Source organism: Acartia tonsa, chromosome 2 (genome assembly GCF_053477335.1).
Source record: "Acartia tonsa isolate MP-2025a chromosome 2, ASM5347733v1, whole genome shotgun sequence".
Lineage (NCBI taxonomy): Eukaryota > Metazoa > Arthropoda > Copepoda > Calanoida > Acartiidae > Acartia > Acartia tonsa.
This window is the reverse complement of record NC_137261.1, coordinates 21,135,865-21,163,247: the sequence shown is the minus strand read 5'-3', so window position 1 is coordinate 21,163,247 and position 27,383 is coordinate 21,135,865. Positions and strand designations below refer to the sequence as shown.

The following is a 27,383-nucleotide window of genomic DNA, read 5'->3' as shown; positions in this document are numbered from 1 at the left end:
GCAAACTTTATTTAGGATATCTTTAATATCAGCCATTTAATTAAGATAACAAATATAAGAATTGATAAAGCTCTAAGGGCGATTTATGTGGTTTGTTTGCTATATACTTATATACTTGGTAACTAACCCTTTGTTTAAATAAATTTTATTAGTATATCCTGTATAGGTGTGATAAACTTTAAGCTTTTTCAATAAAATTACATGCATGCCAAACAACTTGAGCACTATTTTTTCAGTCCACATTTCATTTTCCTCCATGTTTGTGAGTAGCTTCGCTGAAATATAAAAGTTGTGCCTTGTTAAAGATGTGTTAAGAAATATGATTATTCTCCTTAATGGAATTATCAAGTTTGTTGTCAACTTTTTTGCCCCTATCATGTGATCTTTGTAAGACTGGCTCGAAAAATTTTGAATTAAACAGAATGAATGTGTTAGGAACTCTCTTTGTATTAGTGTATACCAACCAATATGAACCAGTCTATCATAACATATTTGTTATGATTACTGTATAATAGACAATATGAACCAGTCTATCCTAACATATTTGTTATGAATACTGTATACTAGACAATATGAACCAGTCTATCCTAACATATTTGTTATGAATACTGTATTATACTAGACAATATGAACCAGACTATCCTAACATATTTGTTATGAATACTGTATTATACTAGACAATATGAACCAGTCTATCCTAACATATTTGTTATGAATACTGTATACTAGACAATATGAACCAGTCTATTCTAACATATTTGTTATGAATACTGTATACTAGACAGTATGAACCAATCTATCCTAACATATTTGTTATGAATGGTGTGTAGGGTGGACAATATGAACCAGTCTATCCTAACATATTTGTTATGAATACTGTATTATACTAGACAATATGAACCAGTCTATCCTAACATATTTGTTATGAATACTGTATACTAGACAATATGAACCAGTCTATCCTAACATATTTGTTATGAATACTGTATACTAGACAATATGAACCAGTCTATCCTAACATATTTGTTATGAATACTGTATTATACTAGACAATATGAACCAGACTATCCTAACATATTTGTTATGAATACTGTATTATACTAGACAATATGAACCAGTCTATCCTAACATATTTGTTATGAATACTGTATACTAGACAATATGAACCATTCTATCCTAACATATTTGTTATGAATACTGTATACTAGACAATATGAACCAGTCTATTCTAACATATTTGTTATGAATACTGTATACTAGACAGTATGAACCAATCTATCCTAACATGTTTGTTATGAATACTGTATACTAGACAATATGAACCAGTCTATCCTAACATATTTGTTATGAATACTGTATTATACTAGACAATATGAACCAGTCTATCCTAACATATTTGTTATGAATACTGTATACTAGACAATATGAACCAGTCTATCCTAACATATTTGTTATGAATACTGTATACTAGACAGTATGAACCAATCTATCCTAACATATTTGTTATGAATACTGTATACTAGACAATATGAACCAGTCTATCCTAACATATTTGTTATGAATGGTGTGTAGGGTGGACAATGACATAAATATTTATTGTTTGGGTCCCAAATAAAACCATCACAATATATTTATCTTTTAACAATATCTGATTATGCTAGTTTGGGCTAAAAGTATACCCCTGTAATATCATCCTATTATTTAAGGTACTACGGTTTTTTGTCTGAAGCTTGATATTTCAATAACTGCTAAACTGATGAAGTTCTTCTTTTCTTTACAAGGATATTTCACATAGTTTTTGGAGGTTTAGGCTATTTTGATTATTGGTTTGATCCTTGGGATACTTTTAGGCTATTTTTGCCCTATATCTAACCATTTAAATACAGAGGTCCCTAGAGGTTAGGGAAGCAGTCGCTAGTTTAATATAATCTGTAAATGTCAGGCTTAAAAAACTTAACCCATACGTAAAACAAGCTATAAAATATGTTAGAGTATAAACAAGGTACAAAAATCATTTCAGTAGTGCAAAGGAAATTTGAAATTCTAGGGAAACTAAACATCTTTCTATTATACATACAAACATTTTTCATTCTATTTAACATTATTCTTCACTGTACAACAGCATGGTCAAAAGAAAGAAAGAAAGTATGTTGGAAAGTGAGGGGGGATGACAAAGGATGTATTAAAATATTATTGTTGTATGAATAATGATATTGTAAATCATATTTCCTCTTTATAACTTATTTAAAGGGTAAAGAAGATGAAAAATTAGTTTATTCTAGCTTTTGTGATAATAGTTATTTTAGAAACTGCATTTTCTCAATATCCTCATTTTTATGAAATATATATATGGCTAATAAAGATATTTGAATTTGTGATTAAGAGGTTGAAGATTTTTTCCCTTTTCTATGTCAATAATTTAATGTCAGTTTGACTTTAGTAAAACATGCGATAGCTAATGTGTTATATATATTTCGGTATATGGCTCGTAAGCCGATACATTTCCGTTGGATTGAAACTAACAACATGCATGCATTTTTTTAACAGTAGTTAAAGCGGCTCCCAATCGGTTATTGTAACGTTTTCCACATTTTTCATGAAAAAAAAAACAAATACATGTTCAACTTTATTTAATTCCATGTGAAGTATTTATAGTTAGCTAATAAGGATCTAAAGGCAAAAAAAATATGATTTATCAGATTTAAACGTTTTGAACTTGTTGAAAATTTTACTTTTACTTTTCTGAAAAACTAATCAACTTTTCCCAGTTTTTGCCCGACAGACCTAAATTCAATCACGTAGAACACTTGATTAAGTGTAAAAACTTGTTACTCAGATTTCCTATTGAAGCAGAAAGTTCAGCATTGGTCTTTTACACTAAATTATAAGTAGAATCTATCCTCCCATCTTCTTATTTATTGTTTGGTTACCTTACAAAAAAAATTTAAGCTTTATGAATTTTGTAATAAAATAAAAGATACCTACTGTTTTTCATGTTTCTTGTCCAAAAACAATATCTAAAATGATTTAATTACATTCAACTGGGACATGTAGTCAATGTAAAGAATACATGGACTAAAAAAATATCTGAGAAATTAACATTTAAAGTTTTAAAATGATGAGGCTATTGCTGAAGCTTTAGATAGTACCAGGTATTTTTGGCGAAATTGAAAGGTTTGATATTTAGGAATAAAAAAACTTATTAGCCTGCCAAAAAAAATAATTAGAACACATTTATTTTTGCTGTTTATTGGTCTTATATTATTGTAATTATTGAATTAATTTAAGACTGGGAATCAAAAATAGTTGGGTTGTTTTTGTGAATATTATTTCCTAAATGAAAAATCCATGTGATAGTTCCATATTTTCAAAGTGAAAAAGAAAGTCCTGGGATAAAGAAAATACCCGGAAATAACACCTGGAAATTATTGATGTCTCATTCAGCTGAAAATAACAAGAACAAACACATTCCTAAGCAATGCAAAAATGATAGGAACAACATTGAATTTTTCTTTATCCTATCTTATAAAGTAGTAATAGCTAAGGATCTTAGAAAATGCTGAACCAAATCAATTGTATGTTTCAGAGAAGCTTTATAAATGTCTTAATGGTTTAGGGCTATAGGCTTTTCTATTAAAACATAATACCTTGATAAATGTTAATCTGATTAAATTGTGCCTATTAACTTATCTCTTATGGTAGTTTCAGGCCTGCGGACAAAGCCCTTAGATCCAGGAGGCGCTACCGCTAGTGTAAAGCTAAAATAAACGTTTCTTTATTAGTTAAATTTTTTAAAATTTGCATTTGAAATTTATCTTTGAATTTCTAAAATGTTTCCATGTTTATTTCCATTTCTTTATGGACGAAAGTAAAATGTAGGTCATGGAGTTGCTTCACCATCTGAAAACTTGGATGTGACGTGAGAAAGTGATGCTGGGGTTCAAGAATTATAAGATTGGATTTTGTGCTGGCAGATATAAATGACAAGTTTCACATATATATGTAGGGCAGAAAAGGAAAATTGATAGAAAGAAAGAGAGAGAAAATCAGAGATAAAAAGATTGAATTTTTGTTTTATCAAATGGCAAAATCATAATGTAATGTACTATTATTAAGATTTGTGAAATGGATTAACTTTGCTTTTAGTACTTCTTGATATATCTATTTCTTATGAGCTATCTTTTTTGTTGTAAAATGCTCTGTTGTTTTTCATTTTTGTTAAATTTTATCCCTTATTATCAACATTGTACTTGTTTTTTAGATTTATGAGATATATTTTCATTTTTCCCCAGAATAACTTATTTGAACTTATTTCATGATTTTAACCACATAAGTTTATCCCTCTTTCTTTGATTAAGACTAAAACGATAGAGAAATGTATAAAGAGAAATGTTGGAGGTTAAATATCAGGGATTCAGGGGGAGGACAATGGATTATATGTTATATTTCCAGTAGATTATAATAATTTTTGTTGAAAACGATATAAGAAACAGTTTGCAAAAAAAAGAAAATGTGTTTCATTCCATAACAATCTTATAATATGTTTAGTCTATTATATTTTGGGGTGATATTATTTTTTTATTTTATTGTCCTACCTTCCTATCCCAGAGGTTTAATCATGTTTCAACATTCAATTTTCAATAATACACGCTAAGAATATTGAAAAAATAATATCTTTTATTTTCTTCTATATTTTGGCTAAGATTTATGCTTTTGTTCATGCTGTGAAATAGTATTTTATTGATCTTTTTAAATGGCAATCATTACAATATTGTTTATAGTTATGCGTATATTTTTTTGGAATTGATTTTAATATAGAAATAAAAATAAAGTCTAAATAATTCAAATGAAATAAAATTGCTGAACAGAATGCCTGTTTAGCAATAATTTATTGTTTTTCTTTTATATGCTGCCTTTCATTTCATGCAATTAAAACAAACATAAATTACAATTAATAGCATGGACGAATTAACAATTAGAAGTATATTTCTGTTAAAACAAAGAAGGTAACTTCCAACAATATCTAGGCCGGTCTGTTTAAGACATTTCTATCAAAGATGATGGATCAAGAATCTTTAAAATAGCATAAAACCAGCCTGAAACAAATAAAGTTGCTGCATTACTTTAAATAAAACATTGTCAGATAGCTGAATAAGTTATGAAGCTTTCCTGAAAATGTGAACTTAATTATACTTGCTGTAACTAACCAGACAGAAAGACTTTTATACCTGGTTTTAAAAATATTAAATTTTAGGTGCATAATATTGATTGGGAGTGTGCAGAACAGTTTAGTGCCCCCTCTAATGTTCCTATAACCTTCCTCAACACTGATGCATATGTAGCCTTTCCTAGCTGGATTTCTAGGTAATGTTTTGTTCTTAGTAAAAAAAAACCTTCTCTTTTATCAAACTAAATTTATGTCGCTTTAATTGTTTGTCTGCAATTCTTTGTGTGTATTCCAAATCTTTGTCCGTCTGACTGTATCAAAAATAAAACAACTTTCTTTAAAAATGCCTTAACGTTTGTCTGTAATTTGCGGTTTACTTAATATAGTCAGTAACCAATCCATATTTTTTAGAAATGGCGGAGAAGTAACCTTCAGTTTCAAGACAATATCCTCGAACAGTGTGCTGCTCTATAACAACGGCCATATGTCCAGCAAGGATTTTATTGCCCTTGAGATTTACAGGTAAATCTTTTTGTTGAAAGTTTTCGTACCTTTTTCCTTACTCAGATCACGCTGTAGAAGCAGCTTATAGTGCCTATAAAAAAAGACGTCATACTGGCCTATCATTGGTCAATTACAATGTATACTGCCTATCATTTGTCATTTGTATTGTATGACGTAATTTTATAGACACTATAAGCTGCTTCAACGCAATAAAGTCTACTTTCTATTTAAACTGATAAACTTTCTGTACTTATGTGTATAAATTTAAAGTAGCAAAAAATCCAGTAGAGTGTTTCTGTCAATATTGTGTATATTACTCATTGTCAAAAATGAACAACACCAAGTACTGGGGAATTGTGCTGTACATACTTTTGCACCTTTCATTGGAGTAATCCTTACTCTCCAGTCGAAAAACCAACGGAAATGTAAAATGCTAAAATTAACATAGAATTGATCAATGTTGGTCATTATGTTGAAGTAAATATCAATAAATTTTCCTCTAACCATTGTAGTCAACTTAATGATTTTAATTGAATAAGGTACTATAATAATTTTGTAGAAATCACTATTCCTGGGTATTGGACATTATTTTGTGTATAAATACTCTGGTTGCAATACATGTCACTTAAAGTTGGGTAGCTTAGGGAGAATGCTTTTGTATAAAGACACTTCAATAGGTGTGTTTTTATATTTCATTGTTAATATTTATAAAAAAAATGCTTTTTAATCCTATTATATAAAGTAGTAAGGTTTTTTGTCTGTAGCTTAAGATTATAATAACTTCTGAACCAATTGGGTTCTTTTTTTAGACAAGCATCACATATGTCCAGTGGTGGTTTTAGGCTGATTTATTTCCAGATTTCTTGGATGATTTTAAGATATTTTTCTAACTGCTTTCTTCTCCTTGGAAGACAAAGGGCCTAAATGCTATAGGCGCAGCCAATAGTATAATAATGTCATAATTGCTCTTTTTACTAAAAGTATTTATATAAAAAAGGTTTTAAAATATTATATCTGCAACTTTTGTGTAAGTAATGATCCATGCAGACAATATTGAGGATATAACATTTATATCCACTACAATTGGAACATTATTTCACAAAAAAAGAAACATTAATGTAGATTTTGACAATTGTCATTTAAAAAGTTGTCGGTCGCAATAACGTAAAATTACCCCAGTCAAAATCATCATAATGTGTTTAAAGTGGGTTATTCTTTCAGCCAATGCCACTTTCTACAGTTATGACAGGGGCAAATAAATGAAAGCCAATAAAATATAAAAAGTAAAAAAAAGTAAATAAATACTTTATTTATTTCATATAATAACTATCCTTTTGTATGTATATGCATCCATTTATATATTATACATGTATACTTTGAGATATATTTATATACCTTTTCTTCCTATTATATACTTAAGAAGATCAGAATAGATATGTGTATCTAATTATGGATATAGGGGTGGGTTAATGGGGGGAAAAATATGCAAATAATATGATAAAAAGGGTTCTCAATTACTCTTTCTCTCTCTTTCTCTCTTTCTCTCTCTCTCTCTCTCTCTCTCTCTCTCCCCCTCTCTCTCTATCTATCTATCTATCTATCTTTCTTTTTTCTCTATCTATCTCCTTATCGTTTTCTATCGCTCTAATTGATAACAAATTATTGTAATACATTCTTTTTATAACTCAATTTATGGTATATGATCTATCTCCCTATTTTTCTTGTACTATCGTCTTCATTCTTTCTTCTCTCTATTTTTTCCAAGAACAACTTCAACATCCATCTCCCTGAAATGTCCCCAAAGTCTCAATATAACTCAATTCTTTTCTTTTACTTTCTTCCTCTTTTATAACTGTCTATCTATCCATTTTAAATCTTTAATCTATATTTCTAAATACCTCATGTATAACTAAAAAACAGTTTATATATCAATCCATTTTACTCTATTTGGGTTTTATTTCTATCTAAATTAGTTCTTTCTATATTTATTCATTTAATCACCTATCTATCTATCTATTGAGATATTGTAATTAAATAATTAAATCCATCTATCTTTCTTCCAACCTAGAGTCTATCTGTTTATCTATCTTTGTATTTTTATTATCTATCTATGCATGCATAACTAGGTTGAGAATGTAATCAAATATATAATATATACCCTCTTCTCATCACATTAATATTCTCACAAAACAACGAAATAAATACATATGTTCTTTAAATCTTAGGATACAAAAGAACTTGTCCTTTAGTTACGATCTTTTTTAAACTCAGCGGTAAACAAAAAACTACCAAATTTTATCATAAATATTAGTGTAGATCAAAACAATACATTTACATCAAAAGGCAATACTAAACTAAAAAGTATATCATTCTATAATTGTTTTTTGTTTGGTAAAATTGACAATTTAAACTTTGAAATAAAGCTGTTACGTATTGTTGGGAAAATAAATTTGATATATTTCCTCGTTTGGGCTATTCGCCTAATTTACTGTTATATATGGACATACAGTGTGATCATAGACAATACAACTTTCTGGAAGACATTTTACCATTCTGGACGATGTTGCCCTTGTTCTAAAGCCCTTCTGTCACAGTTAGATCACACAAAAGTATCATCCTACACCTGATAGCTCATACTGTTATAACTAAGTTTTATTGACTATAGGAAGAGTTTTTTCTTATTTTGGCTGGCGATTTTTTTTATTCTTATTCAAATGAACTTCCCTGTCAATATAAATTTCTTTGGTTGAATCTTTGTTCCTTTAAATATTTTAAACAGCAAGAGTGATATTTTTTACTTTCATTAAAAGGTACTTGATTTTTTAACCGTTTTTAATTCCCTATAAATTAATTTTTGTTCATATTCTATTTTAAATTAAGCCTTTGTGTAAATGATTTATAAAATGCAATTAATAAAAAAAGTGCATTACACCACTGTAAAATTTCTCTGTTTTAATTTTTTTTGAAACCAAGATGTCTTAATATTATTTTTTACTGCCTAAAAATGACCAATTTTGTTGACAGGGTATCTGCTTGAAGTTGCTTCCGTAAACAAACACAATACCTAGCTTTGTCATATATAATAGAATTCTTTGGTCAAGGATAAAATACTCATGGCATAGAATGGAATAGAAGATTGATACGTTGCACTCGACTTTTAAGTATCTTAAAAATCTACCCAGGACCAAGAAGCTTTACTGTTAAGAAGAATGTTAGTTAGGCATATTTTCTTATGTCTGTGCCGAAAGATCTTACTGGTTTTTGTTTCTTTATATTTTAAAGGTATACTTCTAGGGGCTTCTAATAGAATTGTAAATTTATAACCTGTAATTATTACTCTGTGATACTGTCAGCCAGAAATTACCTTTGATATTCATATTAAGAAGGAATAATTAAATCAACGTACATTCATGGTCGTTTTTAATATATGACGAACATATATTTTACTACATAGACTTTGCACTTGGTTGACAAATGCTGTCGCAATTTGTCAGATTATAATCACGCAACCTTCCCTGAGATGCCCTAAGGTTGTAAGGAGGGAGATTTGTAGGAAGTTAGGATTCTACCAATCTTCCCTTGTTCATGCTCCTCGAATGAGAGTGTCATTATTTAGGGTGGCTTAATATGGAACACCTGCCAAAACTCTAGGCCAGGGTGATGTAATAATTGAGTAGCTTCTACGAGAATTGCGGGTCAGCTTGTAATGTAACATAGTATACAATCAGCTGTGCGCGAAGCTTACCAATCTAAGATTGGCCAAAGGATTCTCACTTCCAGTCTCCTTGTGCATCTGAGTCCTAACTTCAGAGAAGCAGGGCTACAACAACAACAACTACATTAAAAAGTTATTCGGTTTTGTTTGACTGAACTTCTTATCTATTTAACAAATTTGAATAGATCTCCTTTCATTAAATTATTTTTTTTTAAATTGACTAACATAAACCTTTATTCTACAAAAAAAAAACACTACTTAGTTTTTATAGAATCTTACTTTATCATAACTATCTTAAATGAAAATGGGTACAAATTTGGAGAAAATTGTGGTGTTCTTAAAATTTCAAAAATATTAATAACCTATATTTTTTTGCAATTTACTTTCCAAAACCTTTAAATTGGTTTGAAAACCATAAATAGATATACCAAGTATTAAAATGAATATAACAAAATTATATTTCAGTAACTCAGTATTACCAAATACCACCAAGTAAATAAAATTTCATAACATATGTATTATGTACATTCATACATGTACAAGCAAAATCAGGGGTAAAAACATCAGTAAAAAGACAATAAAAAAATAGCATCAGATCTAAAATAAATAATTAAGCAAATTAGATCAAAAAATGTTTCCCAAGAAATTACAAATATATGTCTAAAAGTTTATAACAATTTAAAATTATATTTTAAGAAAAAAGAAAAGTCTAGCTCATTTATGCTCACTTATAGCAGGTATAAGGAGTTTTCATTTGATAATGCATTTAGTTTTAAATAGATTTGTTGAAATTAAAAAATCTTTCAAAAATAAATTAGTTAGAGACATGGACAACATATTTACCTAAATAAGTAAAAAAAAAAGTGCTGATTAAAACAACAAAATTATTATAATTGTTTCAACTAAATATAAGATTTTTCTTGTTTCTTTATCTCTAAATAATATACATTCTCAATACAGAGTTTTAGTTTAGTTTGATGCATTCAACTTTTCCTTATACGTGCTAAAATTTATATTACAACTTCACACCCGGCTTCAACAAGATTAAGGATTTGCAATTACTGTTTTTATATTCATTAAAATTTAGATAGTTCTTAAACATAAATAGTTAAGTTTAGAATATTTCCGTTAAATGTACAAATTAATCAAAAAAAAACTTCACACCCAGACTTAGTAAAGTTTAATTAATTGTTTTTGTTTGCATGTGTTCTATAGATGAGATAATATTTATATATTTTCAGTCTTTGAACAGTTACCTATTAGTTAAAACAATAATTAGTTTTCTGTGTACTTATAGTGATCAAAACTATGTCATCATCACATACCTGGCTTAAACTGTTTTAACAGTTTAGTAAAAAAAGACCAACATTGATATGAAAAAAATATTCTCATATTTGTGCAAATTCTTTAAAATATATGGTTTTGAATTAAACAAAATTAGATACATATTGTGCAATTAATAAATAGTTCTAGCATCTCTAAAATGCTTATTCTAAGCCTATCATATCGCTCTAGTTTTTAACTTTATGTTTCTACTTTTTAAACACTTAATCTCAATTTTTAGGATCATCAAGTGTATACTAACTTCAGACATGACAAGTGTGTTGTTGAACTATAAATAAATATACACACATACCTTCCTAGTACACTTAACCACACACTACACATAATACTCACAAACACTCACACAAATACCCACACATGAATACAATTCTCCTGAGTGCATTATACACATTGAGGTAAAGACCATAATTTATACTCCCGTCAAAACTTTATAATATTACTTAATCCCCTATCAATTTCTTACTACTAACAAAATGCATAATATCTCTTTCAGTGAATAAATTTAGCCCCAAAATATTTAGTGATTTTGTATTTTGATGAAAAAATTTGTTCACAATTTGTATTGCTTTTAATATTCAGGTAAAATAATGTATATTAAAATTTTTATTTCTTTTTTTTCTTGAAAAAATACTATTAAGATTGATATTTTACTTTAGTATGATATGTAACATTTAATATAAAAATGCTGCAGTCCTTAAGAAAGAAAAAATGTAAATTCTTGCTTTCTTTTAATAGTGAAGCTACTCTACAATTCCATCAGACAGTACTTTTAGATGCTAACATCCTTGTTGGTATATAATAACATGTAAAAAGTGTAAATCAATCTCAAGTTTGTCTGAATATGTTTACAACCCCTTTTCTTATAAGCTAATAAACTTTGTATACAAATATGATTTCTTATTGGTTCCTATACCTTATACTAATTTTAACTCATACATAACAGCAGAACATTTATTCTAAATAATACCTTGGTTACACTATTTGTGTTTGTTTTAGAAGTGTTTGCAAGGAGTCCATTTCTATTAACTCCTTTTAGAATTTTTCTTTAAAAATCCTTTGAACCAATATTGAAGAAAATAGTATATGTACTTTTCTTAAAAACAGAACAGTTATTGGGAAATCAATGTATATCATTTGATTTGTATAAACACACTTCGCTACAACCTGAGATATAGTTGGATGTATCTTTAACAACTTTTATATATACAACAGAAAGAGAATTCTGAAGATTGATAGAATGCTATTGTTAAGAGGATTAGATAGAAAGCATTTACACAAACACTCACTCCAACACAAACAAACACAAAATACAAATAAGATTGACAATTCTTCTTTTATCCGTATTCACATGAAAATAGCATGGAGAATATAAATGGATTTCATTTTTGCAAAATAGAAAAAAATGAATGTTCTGGGTGAAAAGTTTATTACTTAATTTCTATTCAAGCATGGATTATACCTAATATCAAAATATATATCCTTATATACCAATTTAGAAACTTTTCTTGTTTTCTTTATGCCTTTAATTTAAATTTGTGTATGCTCATACTTTTTAAAGCTCAAAAACATCATATTTTTGAGTAAGGAAAAAATACACTGATTTTTATGCTTGTTGATTAAAACATTTCATTTTGCAATAAAATTTGCACATACACAAGTAGCATTTTTCCTGTTATTCTTATGACATAATCCTTGTAATTGCAAGCTCATCCTTTATTTATGCAATCCATCCGCTTTATACTACATGCAAAAAGCATGTGCATTATATTATTGCACAATTAAGCATTTAAAGTGAAAAAAATAATTGAAAACAAATGAACAAACCGCATTGTATCTTGTTTCTTTTCCTGTATGTTGTCATTCTTAAATTTTGTTACAGTTTTAAGTTATAAAACTATGCTTTGAAATAAAATGTATTTTTAGAAAGTAGATTTAAAAACACATTATAAAATCGGATGATTCAAAAAATATTGCAAATGTTATTAAATAAATTAATACTAGACATTGTAAGATTTTATTACCCTAATCATAGTTCAAGCAAGGTGTGAAACATTATAATACTTTAAAGCACATTGTTTTTCAGTGGAAACCTGAGATTCTTGTTGGACCAGGGGAACGGCGTGACAGAGGTGTTGCACCCCGCCCAGGTAGACACAGGCATCTGGCATAACGTCTCCCTGTCCTTCAGCTCTGATCAGATCCATCTGGAGGTGGACGGACAGGCAGCTGTCAAGAAACCTATGGCTGGACCCCAACGATTTATTGACCTTACAGACAGGTATATCATTTTTTTGTGATTTTATTTTTGACAAAAAAAAGTTTACAATCGAAACGCAATAGTTCTAATTTTAAAATTTTTATTGCATTTTTTGGTAAATTTTGCAACTTAAGTTTGAGTGAAAGGTACAAAATGAAAGCGTAGAAATATGAATAATAATGTAACGTAAAAGCAAAACTTAAATTCTCCTAGTACTTTTATGCAACGCACACGAACAGAGATTGAAAAAAATGACAAAAAGCTGAACACATAATAGTTATTTCTCACATCGTATTATAAACAGCTTTCCGCGGCACCTCGGGGCTAAAAAAACTGGTTTTAATCTTATGGTTGTACATTTTTATATTCGTAGAAAGCTAATGGATATAATACGATGCTAGACATAGTTTTTTCGTATGGATGAGAACCGGTTTTTATCCACCGGATTCGAATGAATACGAGAAACCATAAGATTAATACAAGTTTTTTAGCCCCGAGGTCCCGAAGGCTTTAATCTTTTAATTGTACGTTTTATATCCGCGGAAAGCTGTTTATAATACGATGCGAGAAATAACTATTTTTTTTCGTAATAATGATCGTGCTGGAATGGATACTCCAAATATTCTGACAATAAGTGATCATATTGAAAAACTTATGTGCAATATTACAAAATTCGATTTAAACAATTACCAATATCATGTGTATGACTTTATTAAGGCCTTAAATAAAATGTAAATCCTTTAAATAACAATATGTATAAGATATATATTGATTAATATAGAAGGTTCACCTAATCTTGAATATTTCTGATGATTTTTTAACTTAAGTCCCAGTCGCTGTTTATGCATCTTTACCCTTCATTTTGCTTTTTACATAATGCAAAAAAACTGCAATTTTAAGAAAGAAAACTGAAAACGGACATAAAAAACAAACACACAAACTGACCAAAAATAGAAAAATTAAAGCAATTGGTCCCATTTCCCAGGAACAGGACATATATCATCAATACAAAATAGATTACAATCCAATGGCAAAACAAAATTTTAAAAATGAATGATAATAAATCTTCATTGAATTATGAAATTTAGACATGCCTGAGTAAAACATGACGTAAAACCAATTTAAATACAATGGTAAATCTATTATAAAATATTCGTTTACGTACAGATATGTGCTTTTTTAAATTTTGGTGAATTTTTGAATGTTTAGCTGTATAAATATTGAAATTTAAGGGGTTAACTCACAAACAAAATATGATTTTTAAATATTATTCACCTTTACAAATTGTGTCGAGCATGTTTTTCTCTTTGTCAATGTATAACTCTATTGTATCATCTTTTTTCCAAAATTTGACACAAAAAAAAAATTTTCCTCTCTCCATCAATGAATGATTTTTATGGTATTCATAAATCAAATTTCAAAATTTTTTCAATCAATTTCTTGTTAAATTAAAAAGGTGTCGTCAGTCAATTTTCCAAGTAATTTTCTTTGGTGATTAAAGTCATTTATAAGGTCCACAAAAAAGGTCAAAGATGATCAACATTAAGCATTTACCAACTGTACATTTTCCACTAAGTGTTAGATTGTTTTAAGAGCTAAATTTATGTTTTCAAATCGCACACTATTTTAAATTGTGTAAGTATAATTTTTTATGTAATCTATTAATATTTTTACTCAGATGTGTCTTTACTGATTTAATAATCATCTTTTCTTCACTAATTTGTAAGTAGGATTTTTGTCTTAAAGTAATAAATTATCTAATTTAGGAAGGTTAAAATTAAAAAGGCTTTCTTTTGTTAATGTTCTTTATTGGGTTATTTTAGTAAGGAGTTTCCTAAAATTTCCATGGGTTTATAGACATATGACAACCAATCACTATATTTTCTGATGCAAGTCTTTATATGGTAGATTATAGATTTGATTTACTTGACTGTTATCAGAGATATAGTGCTCAATTTTGTAGGTGAAGATTCAGGAGACCAATAAGCATCTATTCTTTAACTCACTTATTCCGCCGTTCTATCTGTAATGCTCTGATGGATAAAGAATGTCAATGGAGGAAATATTGTTTTCTAGGCTGTTGTTTAAGATAAATGGCTGAATTGTATTATAAAAATACTGGTCACAATTTAATAATGACTTTGACTAGTAGTTTGGTACAAACAGTTATAGAATCATTTATCCATCTTGTCATTTGCTTTCAAATTAAACCAATCCTTGAAAAATGTTCCAATGACATTTGAAGAAAAGGTTGAGAATATTCCCAGCATGAGTAGATCAATTTAAAATGAATAGATTCAAGAATTGGGACATTTAAATCTCATTTCACACATTTGCTCAAGGCTAAAAGCGATGGTAAACAAGCAGAAATTCATATTTCAATTTTATTGAACAGTCAAGAAGCTTAGTGAATAGTCCCTTTCGTAACATCGCACCTTATGGGGCGATTCTTCCTATTTTTCACAGTAGCTTTTCTCCTATTTCTTGCCCCTGCGGGGGGCTCTAATCCTGCGGGGCCAATTACCTAACCCTGTGGGGCAATCACCTAACCCAATATAACCTAACCTAACCTAAAATAACCTATAAAAAGCCATTTTAAAAATACGACGAATCGCCCCTTATGGAGCGATGTTACGAAAGGGACTATTCCCGAAGCTTTTATTTCTAAATGTCATTTTTCAAGGTATGTCCTCAAAATGCCTAGTTTCGAACTGAAACCCCATCCCTAATTCTTAAATAAATTGAAAGTAAGAGGGGGTGACGTTTTTTGTTTATTGTAGGTCAGGTAAGGTTAGGTTATATTGTGCACAAGGTAGCACCCAGTATATGATAGGCAAAAGAAAAGAAAAAGTATTTCCATCCATATTTTAATTTTGTTTCAAATAAGATGGGGTTTGAGTGCTCAACAGGTACTTTGTGTAGCAGCACATTTGTTCCGTTAAATAATATACCTTTTACTTTATCCTAACGTTTACTGCAATGTATATTTTCAATTCTTTTGGTACTACTATTTTACAGCCTTAGCTGCAATAATACAAGGTTAGTTATATACATTAAAACAAATATAGAAGTTATATTTGCTTTTTTCAACAGGTATATAGGAATAACATTTTTCAATAATGATAACAAAATCAACTTTTTTGTCATTTGTATGGGACATAAGACCTCTAAACTATTAGTCTAAGAATATGTTTTCATCTGATTTTTTTACCTATATTAAAACTTAATTTAAGGTACAATTAAACATGAAGTGAATTTTTTATTTAAAAGGCCGAAGTTTTCATGGATACTTATCTTGTTTTATAGCTTTTTTTAACTGTCATAATACAGGATTAATTATGTGGATTATTACAAAAGGGGTCGTACACTTCCTTGCAAAGCTGAGTAGTTTACACAAATGACCTTAAAATAAAATATATGACCCTGAATTTTTAATCACATTATTTTGTTATGCATTTGGAGGTATTTATGAAAGTATTTATGCATCTAAATTGTCAAAATGAGTTTTATAATATCTCCGCTCTTCTAATAAATTCCTTGAATTCTCTGTTGAATTCTATGTATAGCTATACTAGAGTTCAGATCTAGATTTAAATTTTAAATTTACATTTATTATACATATGTTACAAAATATAATAATAATTCCTTTATTTTTTGATAAGAATTGTCATCAAACAAGATTATTCAATATACATTTTACAGTTCATTTTAATTGACAGCAAAAACATTAGACAAGCCCAAATAATAAAATATTTGAATTATTCCAACTGTTTTTGGGATGGTTTTTGTTTAAATATATTTATAGAAATATAACCAAAAAAAATTTCAGGTTGTACATTGGTGGCATTTCCTTGAAGAAAAAGAGTCGAGCTATCAAAGACGGCGTCAAATCTGGTAGCTCCGGCCTCCAGGGCTGCATCACCGACCTGTACCTGGACGGACGAAACATCGGGTTCCCCGAGGTGCTGGAAACGTATGAGGTGCGGTCTGGGTGCTCCTGGGAGTTTCCATGTGCCGCGGCACCCTGCACAGGAAAATACAGTATATTGATGATTTTTTATTTAAAATTCCATTCATTGAAAAAATGTTATGTTGATTCATATGAAAACAGATACAGAACTAAGAAAAAGAAAGCATACATTACAAGATCCAAATTGATTGGAATTGCTTAAATATGTTGCTTTTAGTTTATAGCAATATTTGTAATCATTCTTCCTTTAAATATTTATGTTTTGAAATCTTAGACATTCTCTAATATATACTGAATTATAAAGGTGTTGGAGAATCCTGCATTCAGGAGGGCATGAATGGATATACATGTACTTGTAAACATCCTCCCTGTAAACAACAACAGACACATGTTATGTCAGGTAGGTGACACAAATGAAAGGGGGGGGGGGCAAAGAAGGAGTGAAGACGCATTTTAGCAATTCTTTTAAGTTGAAATTAACCTAAAAAAGCCAAATTAAATAAATATTTTTGAAATAAAGTGCATTTTTCCTCGCCATGTTGCAATTAAATGTGTAAATAGTGTTATATTGGGTTATTATCTCCATATCTTATGTCCTGCAAAAAAAGGAAAATCTTGTTTTTACCCTCATAAAATTTGCAGTATCAAATTTAGGGTTGGCCAACCGTAACAACATTGAAAATAAAAATAGACTTTTGAATCTATAAATTATAATTGTGATTCAGCAATTTTTATTAATTTAAACTCTATTATAATTGAATGTTTGATGTTTATAGGCTTTAATCCAATTACTTAACAAGAATATAGCATAACTAGTGGGTTTGCATCTAGACTTTGTAAAAGATATCTCCCTAATTCTGAAACATTAGATTGTCTGAATCTTGTAGACCATTCGGTTGAATGGTTTTAAAATTCATACTTTATATATAGACTAACTCCGATGCATATATCCCGTAAAATATTTTGGATTTTAGTCCAAAACGGACAATGGGCTGTTTATTACACCAGTCCCCAAAGTTTTTTTTTATCGTTGGCTTAAATTTGGGAACTTTTAATGAATTTTGATTGGTTGATTTATCAAGTTGAGTGTTCAAACTTTTCAACCACCTTGTTTTAGCCGCATTGGAAAAAAACGCAGTTATCAAACCCTGATCAAGTGTTTTCTCCATAAATTTGTTAAATCTAGGTTTGATAACATTAAATACATGTGTAGAAGTGTACAAATATAATTTCTTTTTTCTCTATTTATCTTTTCTATACTTTCTCTAGTTAGATGGCCTAGCCATAGTATATGACAGGTTTGATTCCCAAGGAAAAGATGTCAAACAATTAATATTAATTCATTAGACAATAATTAAATAGCAAGGAGAAAAGAACCCCTTCTCCCTCCTTCTTTGAAAACTAAATTGAAAGTAAGTGAAAGGGGATATTTTTCTTTGTATGTTACTTTAGGACAGATTAGGTTAGGTCATATCGGATAACCGGTAGCCCGTCTGGGTTAGGGCCTCTTGCAGTAGTTACAAATATATATAGTCAAAAAGTACCCCATTACCTCTTATTTTCAATTTATTTCTAAAATAATGAGGTTTTTTTTACTGCTCGACAGGCACTTTGAGAGAAAACAACCCTTAAAATGCGATATTTCAATTATCTTACTTTTAGGCGACCTGTTGGAGGTACAAGCTGTACAAGTAGAGGAGGGGCGCAGCCTAATGATCACACCAAAGGATATTCAGCTCATCCAAAGCCCAGAAAAATTAGGTAAACATAAATCTGGACAAATCTTGGAAACACGATTGATCGACCAATTTCTTTAGTGGTCTATAATGGCACTTACAAATAGTACTTTTTATAACTTTGTCTAAAAAGGAATTTTTCAATTATTCATTTATTTAGCTGTTTTTTCATGAGGTTTCAACTCATTTTTGTAATTTAGACTAATGCCGTTATTGTCTAGATATTTTATTATTAATATTTTGAGATTTTGTGGTACGAATGTTACAAAACCACCTCTTATGGCTAACTATTAATCATATTTTGCTTTATCCATCATCGATCATAAATCATGTTTAGTATATGCACCTAATGTGCCTTAGAAAAATTGTTTTTGCCTACATCAAAATACAATTTGTATATAACAAAAGTTTTTACCAGAAGAATTTACAATTTTTTCCGTCGCTGCTTAGAATTTGCTGAATACAATATGGTTTAAAATAATGAGAAAATTAATAACTAAAAATATTTTATGAAAAAAAGATTGCTCACTGATACGGTAGACAGTTTAGAATAGATTTTAACTTTTCAAGGTTTTATTACAAACAGTATGTATATTGGTATAGCCTTAAAGTTTTGATATGCTGTTTTTGTCATTTTTTCATATCTAACTTGTTAAAGACCTTTAGTTGAATAAATATATAAAGCTAAAACTACATTACATTTGATGTCTTCCTTACCTAAACTTTGAGTAAAATATCTACCCGTTAGTCATTCAGCTATTATTGATTTTTTACCCCCAAGAAAATATTATTGGTATATTTATCTACATATTATTTTCATATTTATGTAAAAGTACTTTTAAAAATTATGGATATTTTTAAAAATTTTATTAAACGCATAATTAAACTAAATTACTTTCAAAAATGAAATATTGAAAGGAAAATTTTAGTGCATTTAACTTTACTCTCAAAAAATGTGAATTAAAATAATAAAGAAAAGCACGTAAGAATTATGCATTAATAATAAAAGCCTGATTAACCTCGAATTTCCTTGACAAACGATCAAAATTTTAAAAAATTCAATTTGAATAAAATTGTTGAATCAGCCCTTGATGACAACCGAAGCTCTTTATAGTACCTTTAAAAAATGACGTCTTACAATATAAATGACTAATGTTAGGCAAATACACAAACTAACTAAATTAAGAGTGGCAGACCAGTTTACATTTAACTGACCGATGGTAGGCCAGTATAACGTCATTTTTATATGCCTTATACAAAGCATCAAGACAAACTTTAAAACCTAAAAATTTTTCAGGAATAAGCGAGCACGAGATCTACCTGCAAATAATTGAGCTGCCCAAATACGGCAGTCTCAAGTTTGTTGAGTCTGACGAGGGGAGGATCTTGTCCTACCAGAGCCTCAGAGACAACGGTATCCTGTACACACACGCTGCTGGTGAAAATACAGGTACAACCATTTGGTAGCGAAATTAATTTATAATTTCAAATGTACTTAAGAACTGACGTCTGGTTGTCCGTAAGTGACGGTTTTGGGAAAACATGTGAGCATCTGTTATTCGATTTGATCGTCTGTACAATTCACGTCGTGGTAAAAATGAAATTTATCCATCCAGCTTAGAGTTTTGAGTTTTTAATAGTATTTACCTAAACCCACTCGATTGATATTGCTCTTTTATTTGAGTTATTGGTCAAATGTAAACGTCATTTTTTCTGATTGATATTCTCTACTAAAATCTAAAGTTTTTTAATGTGAAATTGATAAATAATAATCCCTAGATCAAACTAATATAGCAAAAACTAATTGAATTATATCTAACTTTCTAATTATAATTTTTAATAATAAGATTATTAAAAAACATGAATCAAGAATTAATCAAAAGATTAGATATTTTTGAAAATTAATTAGATATTTTTAAGGATTAATCTAGTTTTGAAATATTATGTTAGTTTTTTTAAATATGAATTCATAAAATGAGGAATTAAACTACACCAAGATAAATTAACCCGCCGCACTGCAAAAAATGAGACGAAGTAGCTAAACTATTATATAAAGTAGTAAGGTTTTTTGTCTCTAAAGATCTCGCTCATCATTGAAAGTCTTGTAATAGTTTTTATTTTTTTCTCCCTCTCTTGCCTCGAGGCTAGGGGTTCATCCACTAAATCTTATGTCATATAATTTTGTAGTTGTTACGCCACATATGAATCCGTCTGTTTTTATTAATTCCGTAGTAATAAGAAAAAAAGAAAAAATCTAAAAGTATTTTTTTTATGTTTTCAGAGGACAGTTTCATATTTGAGAGTTCTATAGCCGGGCTTACAACTGAGGATTTAGCTAACAACTCTCCTATAAGAAGACAAAGATTTATAATGAAAATAAGGTCAGATTATAATTTTCTTTTCTCGCTTATTATATTTTAATGAAGAAAAAGGTGATAAAATACAAAATATTAAACTTTTTGTTGGGCTTAAAAGCCTCCCTTGCCACTAATTTTATTGTGAAATAAGGGAAAAGGATACATTTTTATTTTTTGTGGTACCACTGCGGGGGGCAAATGTTTTTAATAACATTACCTAAATTAAAAACCAAACACACACAAAATTACTCCCCTATATTCAACGTGTTTTAAAATAAGGGAAGGAGTTTTCTGTGCTCGACTAGGCACTTTTAGGGAAACAGCCAATTATTGCCTTCGTGTTATATTTGATGCTCTATGCATTATTCATCTTTTATAACAAAAAAAGATAAACCCACACACACACACACACACACACACACACTGTTTTTGTTTTGATTGATGGATGGTAGGTACTGCATAGATAACTGCACCAATGTCAAATATGTATAAACAGTATGCGTATACTTTAGAAAGAAGATGGGTACCATAGATAAGAATAGAGTGTTTAGGTGGCTAAGCTTCTTATTTATATCTGTCTGTCAGTATTCCTATCTTTCTGTCCTTCCTTGTATCTGTCTGTAATGCTGCTATCTATTTGGTCCATTTATATCACCTAGTTTTAATGTGTTTAACTTCCTTATCTTCCTTATTTTCATCGTCCTTGTTTACTTAAATTTAAGCATTAAAACAAAAATAGATCTACAGGTTATAATGGTCTATTTGCAATTCTTTATGTGATACCCTTTTCTGCACTCTAATTAGTTAAACATTTTAAAATACTATGCGATGTTGAACTTTCCTTTTTTATTATTGAATGAAAATTTAAAGCTCACTGGAAATTTGCTGCACTCATTCAAATAAATTTACATAAATTTGCTTGATTAATTATTTCTTATTGTTATTTTCTTATCAATAAAAATCTAATTCCATAATTCAAATATATCCTTTATTTTGAATGTTCCATTATATGTTTACTATTTATATGAGAGAGGGGGGGGGGTTCTGTACGTTCTATGTTATATTATTCCATGTTATTTACACTAGGTATATAGGTATTCTAGATAGTTTAGGTATACTTTTCCAGATACTTCATTTTTATTGCCTAGGAAGTATCATGCAAATTTTTGCATTTCTACATCTACTATGCGCAAAGTTTTCAGAGCACATCCATTCTTTAACTTGCTTTGCTATTTCTATATCTAAAAATAGGTATCAAATATGATAAATTATGTTTCTCGTATCAAGTGTGATAATATCAACTTTAAGATATGGCTAAACCCAACTTAACCTTCTTACCATTGGAAATTTTTGGAATCATGGGTATATTTATGAGACATTGGTTTCTAGACAAACACAGGAGTGACAAACGTCGGAGTGTCTAAAATAATAAGTTAATTAAGTATTTCTATACAGCTTAGCTTAGGTTAAGATATGAATATTCAAATAATCCCCCCGCAGTAGTAAATATTTAAAATACCTTTTAGATGGTTTCAAATCGGTTAAGTTGTGTCCACTCTGCATGTCACGTCTGCATTTGTCCTAATAACATAAATATAATAACATAAATATTCTATTCTATATGATGTAATATTGTAATATTCTATTTTAAATCTTGTTGTAGTAAGTCAATAATGTTGATATTATGCTAATCTTAATGTTTAAATATTGGAATTCCAGTAAATTATGCGCAGTGAGAAACCTGTGAATATATCAAGGCTCTCCAACTGCAGCCGCGTCTCAAAAATCAGCCCTGTGACGTCATAAAATGAGGGAGATGAGAGAAAAAGTGGGAAAGAAAACCCCTAAAAAAGAGATGGATAATTCCTCATTTTTATGACGTCACACGGCTGATTTTTTTAGACAATTTGTCCAGCTCACTAGTTCAGGTAAAACAAGCTGCAAAAATAATCGCCCGCACATTTAGATACATTAAGACAAAAATTAAATATTTTAATTGAACAAATTTGGGTAAACACTAAACATATCGGTTTATGACAGCTGATTGCCACATATTTGAAATCGGCCACCTAGTTACAAGTCATGTTCTGTTTCAGCCAAACTCAACTAAAAGTTTTCGGCTCTAGATACCTTTGAATATCTGATTTACAATTATGAAATGTAAAGTATTCATATCTATATATTTAAACCTATGTTTAATATTTATAATATATATATATATATATATATTAAATTTCATGAAATTAGAAATATTACATTTCAAAAAAACATTACATTATGTATGCTTTAGTATCAAATTTGAATGGTTTCTTGTATATTATGAATTCTAAAAGATTAAAGTGAGTTAGTCTTTAAAAGTGTCTGAAATGTATTATTATGCCAAAAAATATTATTCTAGAAAGAAACTGCACTATGTAGAAATGTATAGTATCAACTAGAAATATTTCATCTAAATTCCGAGGTTGATAAAGAAGAATTTAGTATGAATGTTTTTGCTATGTACCTAGAATATATTACATTAACACACTGTGCTGTAAAACAAAAAAAAGTTGAGGATAGAGAGAGAATGATTTGCTGTGTACCTAGAATATATTACATTCACACAATGTGCTGCAAAACAAAAAAAAGGTGAGGATAGAGAATGTTTTGCTGTGTACCTAGAATATATTACATTCACACAATTTGCTGCAAATTAAACAAAGATGAAGGCAGACTGTAAATGTGTTCGCTATGTACCTAAACTATATTACATTCACACACTGTAAAACTAAAGAAGTTAAAGTTGGAGTCTGATTTTTTTTCCACTAACAAAATATGGCATATTTTCAAACTCTGTGCTGCAAAACCACAGAAGTTATTGTTTTTAGTTTACTATGTATATGTAATATATTACATCTACACGCTGTCCTTTAAATCAAATTAAGTTGAAGATTGAATATGTTAAAAATAGTTTACATCTACACACTGAGATTTCAAATAAAATAAGTTGATGATTGTGTGTTGCTATGTTTTACCTGAAATATATAACAGAATGAAAATACAATCGATTTATGTATGAAAAAAAGCATCAAATTAAATTAAAGATATTAAAAATTAAAATACACTTTTCATAAAGATATTTCCCCTACTCACATTGGAGTAACGCCGTTGGTAACGTTACCCTTGTCTTCAACTATTTTTGATTCTTAGCACAATGTGTATGAGAGAGAAAATATGTGAGTGGAAAAGGTTGTAACCTGTCTATGGTGTATGAAACTAGATAATTCAATAGTTAAACTTAGAAAAAGAATATAATATTGTACATTGTAAGGACCTCGGAATTTGGTTTTGTTAGTCTACTTAAACATGACCATAATATATCATGTCTGATGTATAATATTTAGAAGTTCCTAAAACTATTGCAATTAGAATGATAGATTCATTGAAATGATAACTTGTCAATATGTGTTTTGGTTTTTAAAAAAACTGTGCTCTCGATGAAACCTATTTTTTACCACTGAAACCTCTCCCACATTAAATATTCAAAATCAAAATTAGTCCAAGTTTTATAAGCAGAAATCATGTTTCCTAATTTTTATTTGATTTTTTTTTTAAATTTACTATCCTTCATATTCGATCGCCAGGTTTTTGTATTCGAATATGATCAAATTTTTAGTTCCTTTATTGTACATGAATTCTAATAAAAACTTTTTTCATATACATATATAATATACAATACACAAAAATTAAGAATTATTTCCTTGTTATAAATTATATTATATTCGTTACAGTTTTTTTTACATGAAAACTGAATTAAATAATTTGGTCTTGATATAAAATAATTTTCTAACGTCAGAAAAAAATTCTTTTCAGAATTCTATTATTTTTCCCCTAATATTTAGGGTAGTAAAAAATAATGTCCTTGTTTAGCATATTCTTATTGTTGTAGGATTTTACCTGTGAACGACCGGCCGCTGATAACCGTTGAGCGAACAGTGTTCAAAGTTGTGGAAGGTTCCACCCTACCTCTGCCCACCTCACTGCTGGCTGTGTCAGACCCGGACACTCAGCTAGACAAGTTGATCCTTGTCGTTACCTACAACGAATCCAGGTTGGTGAAATTTCTATTGTTTGTGTGTTCTCTAATTAAGATTAGCCTTATCATATTATATAAAGTAGTAAGGATTTTTTGTGTTTGCCCGTTAAGATCTCGAAAACCATAGAACAGGTCGTTTAATTAATTTCAGAGAAGATCGAGGATATTTTTTACCTTTGAGGTAAGGCATTTTTTCCATGGTTAATTTTTCTTGGGATTGTGTAGGGGCTCTCCCTCAAAATAGTTATTATGTTCCCTGGAATTGTATAAAGCTTCATTGTAAAGGAGAACCATAACAGAAAGATCCTTTGCTACACACAGACAGACATCCTGTTACTAAATATAAAAGGATAAACCAATTAAGTAATGAACTCCAAAGTATAAAGTTAAGAAATGGGGTTAAGATTGATTTATTGATCATTGTCCTATTCCTACAGCCATGATGCATATGCAAGTAATGGTTTTCTAAAGTATACAGTTAAGGATGGGTGTCAAAAACATGGACAGGTATAAACATTACCAAAAACCTGTATGGAACAAGCTGTCATTCATACCTTATAGGAGTGAGACTGCTGTTTATGACACTGTAATGACAGGTCCAACAACTCATTAGATAACCAACTCTTTGATTGCACGTAATTCCGTACTGTGTATGGTAATGAGTTACGCCTGTTTTGGGCCAAGGCATTCCCCCTACTTCAACTATTAATGACGCGCACCTTACATAGTAGCAGTAGGAAAAATTTTTAACGTCTCTAGTTAATCAGACATTCAAAGATTCAATCTCTAAAGAATGCCTTTTAAAATATACATATACTAGCTTATTTGATAATTTTCCATATTCCCTCTGCAAATCCTTAAGTGTTCCTCAGAAAGGTGTAAAGGATTATGCATGACAATAATGGATCTACATCGAAAACAATCATAGATAAAGTGTCGGATAGCTATTTTTAAATCCTTTAGTCTTTTTAAACAGATTTAGAATAAGGGTGGGTAGTTTTTTTCCATGCCCAAGCCCAGCGCAGGGCTCTAACCAAGCTGGCCATATATTTAACAAACCAAAAGCACCCCCTTCGCAAAACTCATATAATAGTTATTTATCGCATTATAGAAGACTTTTCGCTGATACTAAAATGAAAAATTTTAAAATTAATTTAGCTTTGTTAGTCCCAAGGGGCGAAGGTATATATTTTTTTCAGTATGGCTGAGAACCGGTTCTAATCTAGCGAATATCAATCGGTTTCGAAGTCATACTGGAAATGAAATTACTTACAACTTGGCATATAATTATATGGTTGGAGGGTTGTAGATTCCTTTAAACTTATATTTACATTCCTTTAAATTACAAATAAAAAAATAAATGAATATTATTACGAATGATAAATAAAATAAAACATAAATATATATTTTAGTAGCAACAACACTTTTGATTTATTCTTTTTATGTTTATGTACATTTACATTTGTGTTATCCATTGTCATAAGAGATTAATATAATATTTTTACTTTTTTCATTCTGTCATAGTACAACTAAAGAGGATTTTAATGAAGTTGCTTTACTTATTTGTTAGTCAATAATGGTCATTGAAGAACAATAGTTAATCTTCCTTCTAATTTCAACATCTAATATTCTGCCTTTGGTTGTTTTAATTAATACTAGCATCTATGGGCTCTTTATTTATAGGGATATGGAAGGCCAATAACCATACCAAGACTTATAAATTAAAATAAAATAGCCTGAAACCATCTAAGGACCTATAAGAAGCTTCAGTGTAAAGGAGGACTATATAGGTTAAGCGGTTAGCGAGATCCTTCGCTACAGACAAAAAAAGCTTTCTACTTTATATAATAGGATAGAATGATAGATGTACCCAATTTTTTTTTGTAAAATAAATCACAATATAAAATTATCAGAACAAGAGCTTTAAATTTATCTACTAATAACTGCTGCACCACCAGAGGCCTCTAGGGACTTTTTGAGGGGAGGGTGAGGAGTTTGGACCCCCATACATCTTATATTTTTAATTTCAAAAGTCATAGCACACCCTTCGGTACTATTGGTATAGACTATGGAAATGAGTAAGTTCTATGTGCGATCATGCTAAGGAAATAATGTTTTCAATTTATTTGACTTGATAGAACTATTAACATGTATTTTATTATAAAAAGAAAAAGTTCATGGACTTTAAAAGCTTTATAGAAAAAATAAGTATATTATGTAATTTCTTTACAAATAACAGACAACAACACCAAAAAATT

The 27,383-nt window shown here is 29.3% G+C and overlaps 1 protein-coding gene across 1 annotated transcript in view; it reads left to right on the top strand.

Moving 5' to 3' along the window:
- The window catches only part of LOC145312461 (chondroitin sulfate proteoglycan 4-like), a 168,044-nt gene that overhangs the window by 116,056 nt on the left and 24,605 nt on the right, over positions 1-27,383 (top strand). Inside the window, exons 11-19 of the mRNA XM_080151719.1 lie at positions 5,255-5,364; positions 5,579-5,689; positions 12,814-13,008; positions 16,817-17,020; positions 17,263-17,357; positions 18,620-18,718; positions 19,991-20,143; positions 20,975-21,074; positions 24,979-25,140. Of these exons, the coding sequence (XP_080007845.1) occupies positions 5,255-5,364; positions 5,579-5,689; positions 12,814-13,008; positions 16,817-17,020; positions 17,263-17,357; positions 18,620-18,718; positions 19,991-20,143; positions 20,975-21,074; positions 24,979-25,140 (1,229 nt within the window). The remainder of the gene's footprint in view (positions 1-5,254; positions 5,365-5,578; positions 5,690-12,813; positions 13,009-16,816; positions 17,021-17,262; positions 17,358-18,619; positions 18,719-19,990; positions 20,144-20,974; positions 21,075-24,978; positions 25,141-27,383) is intronic.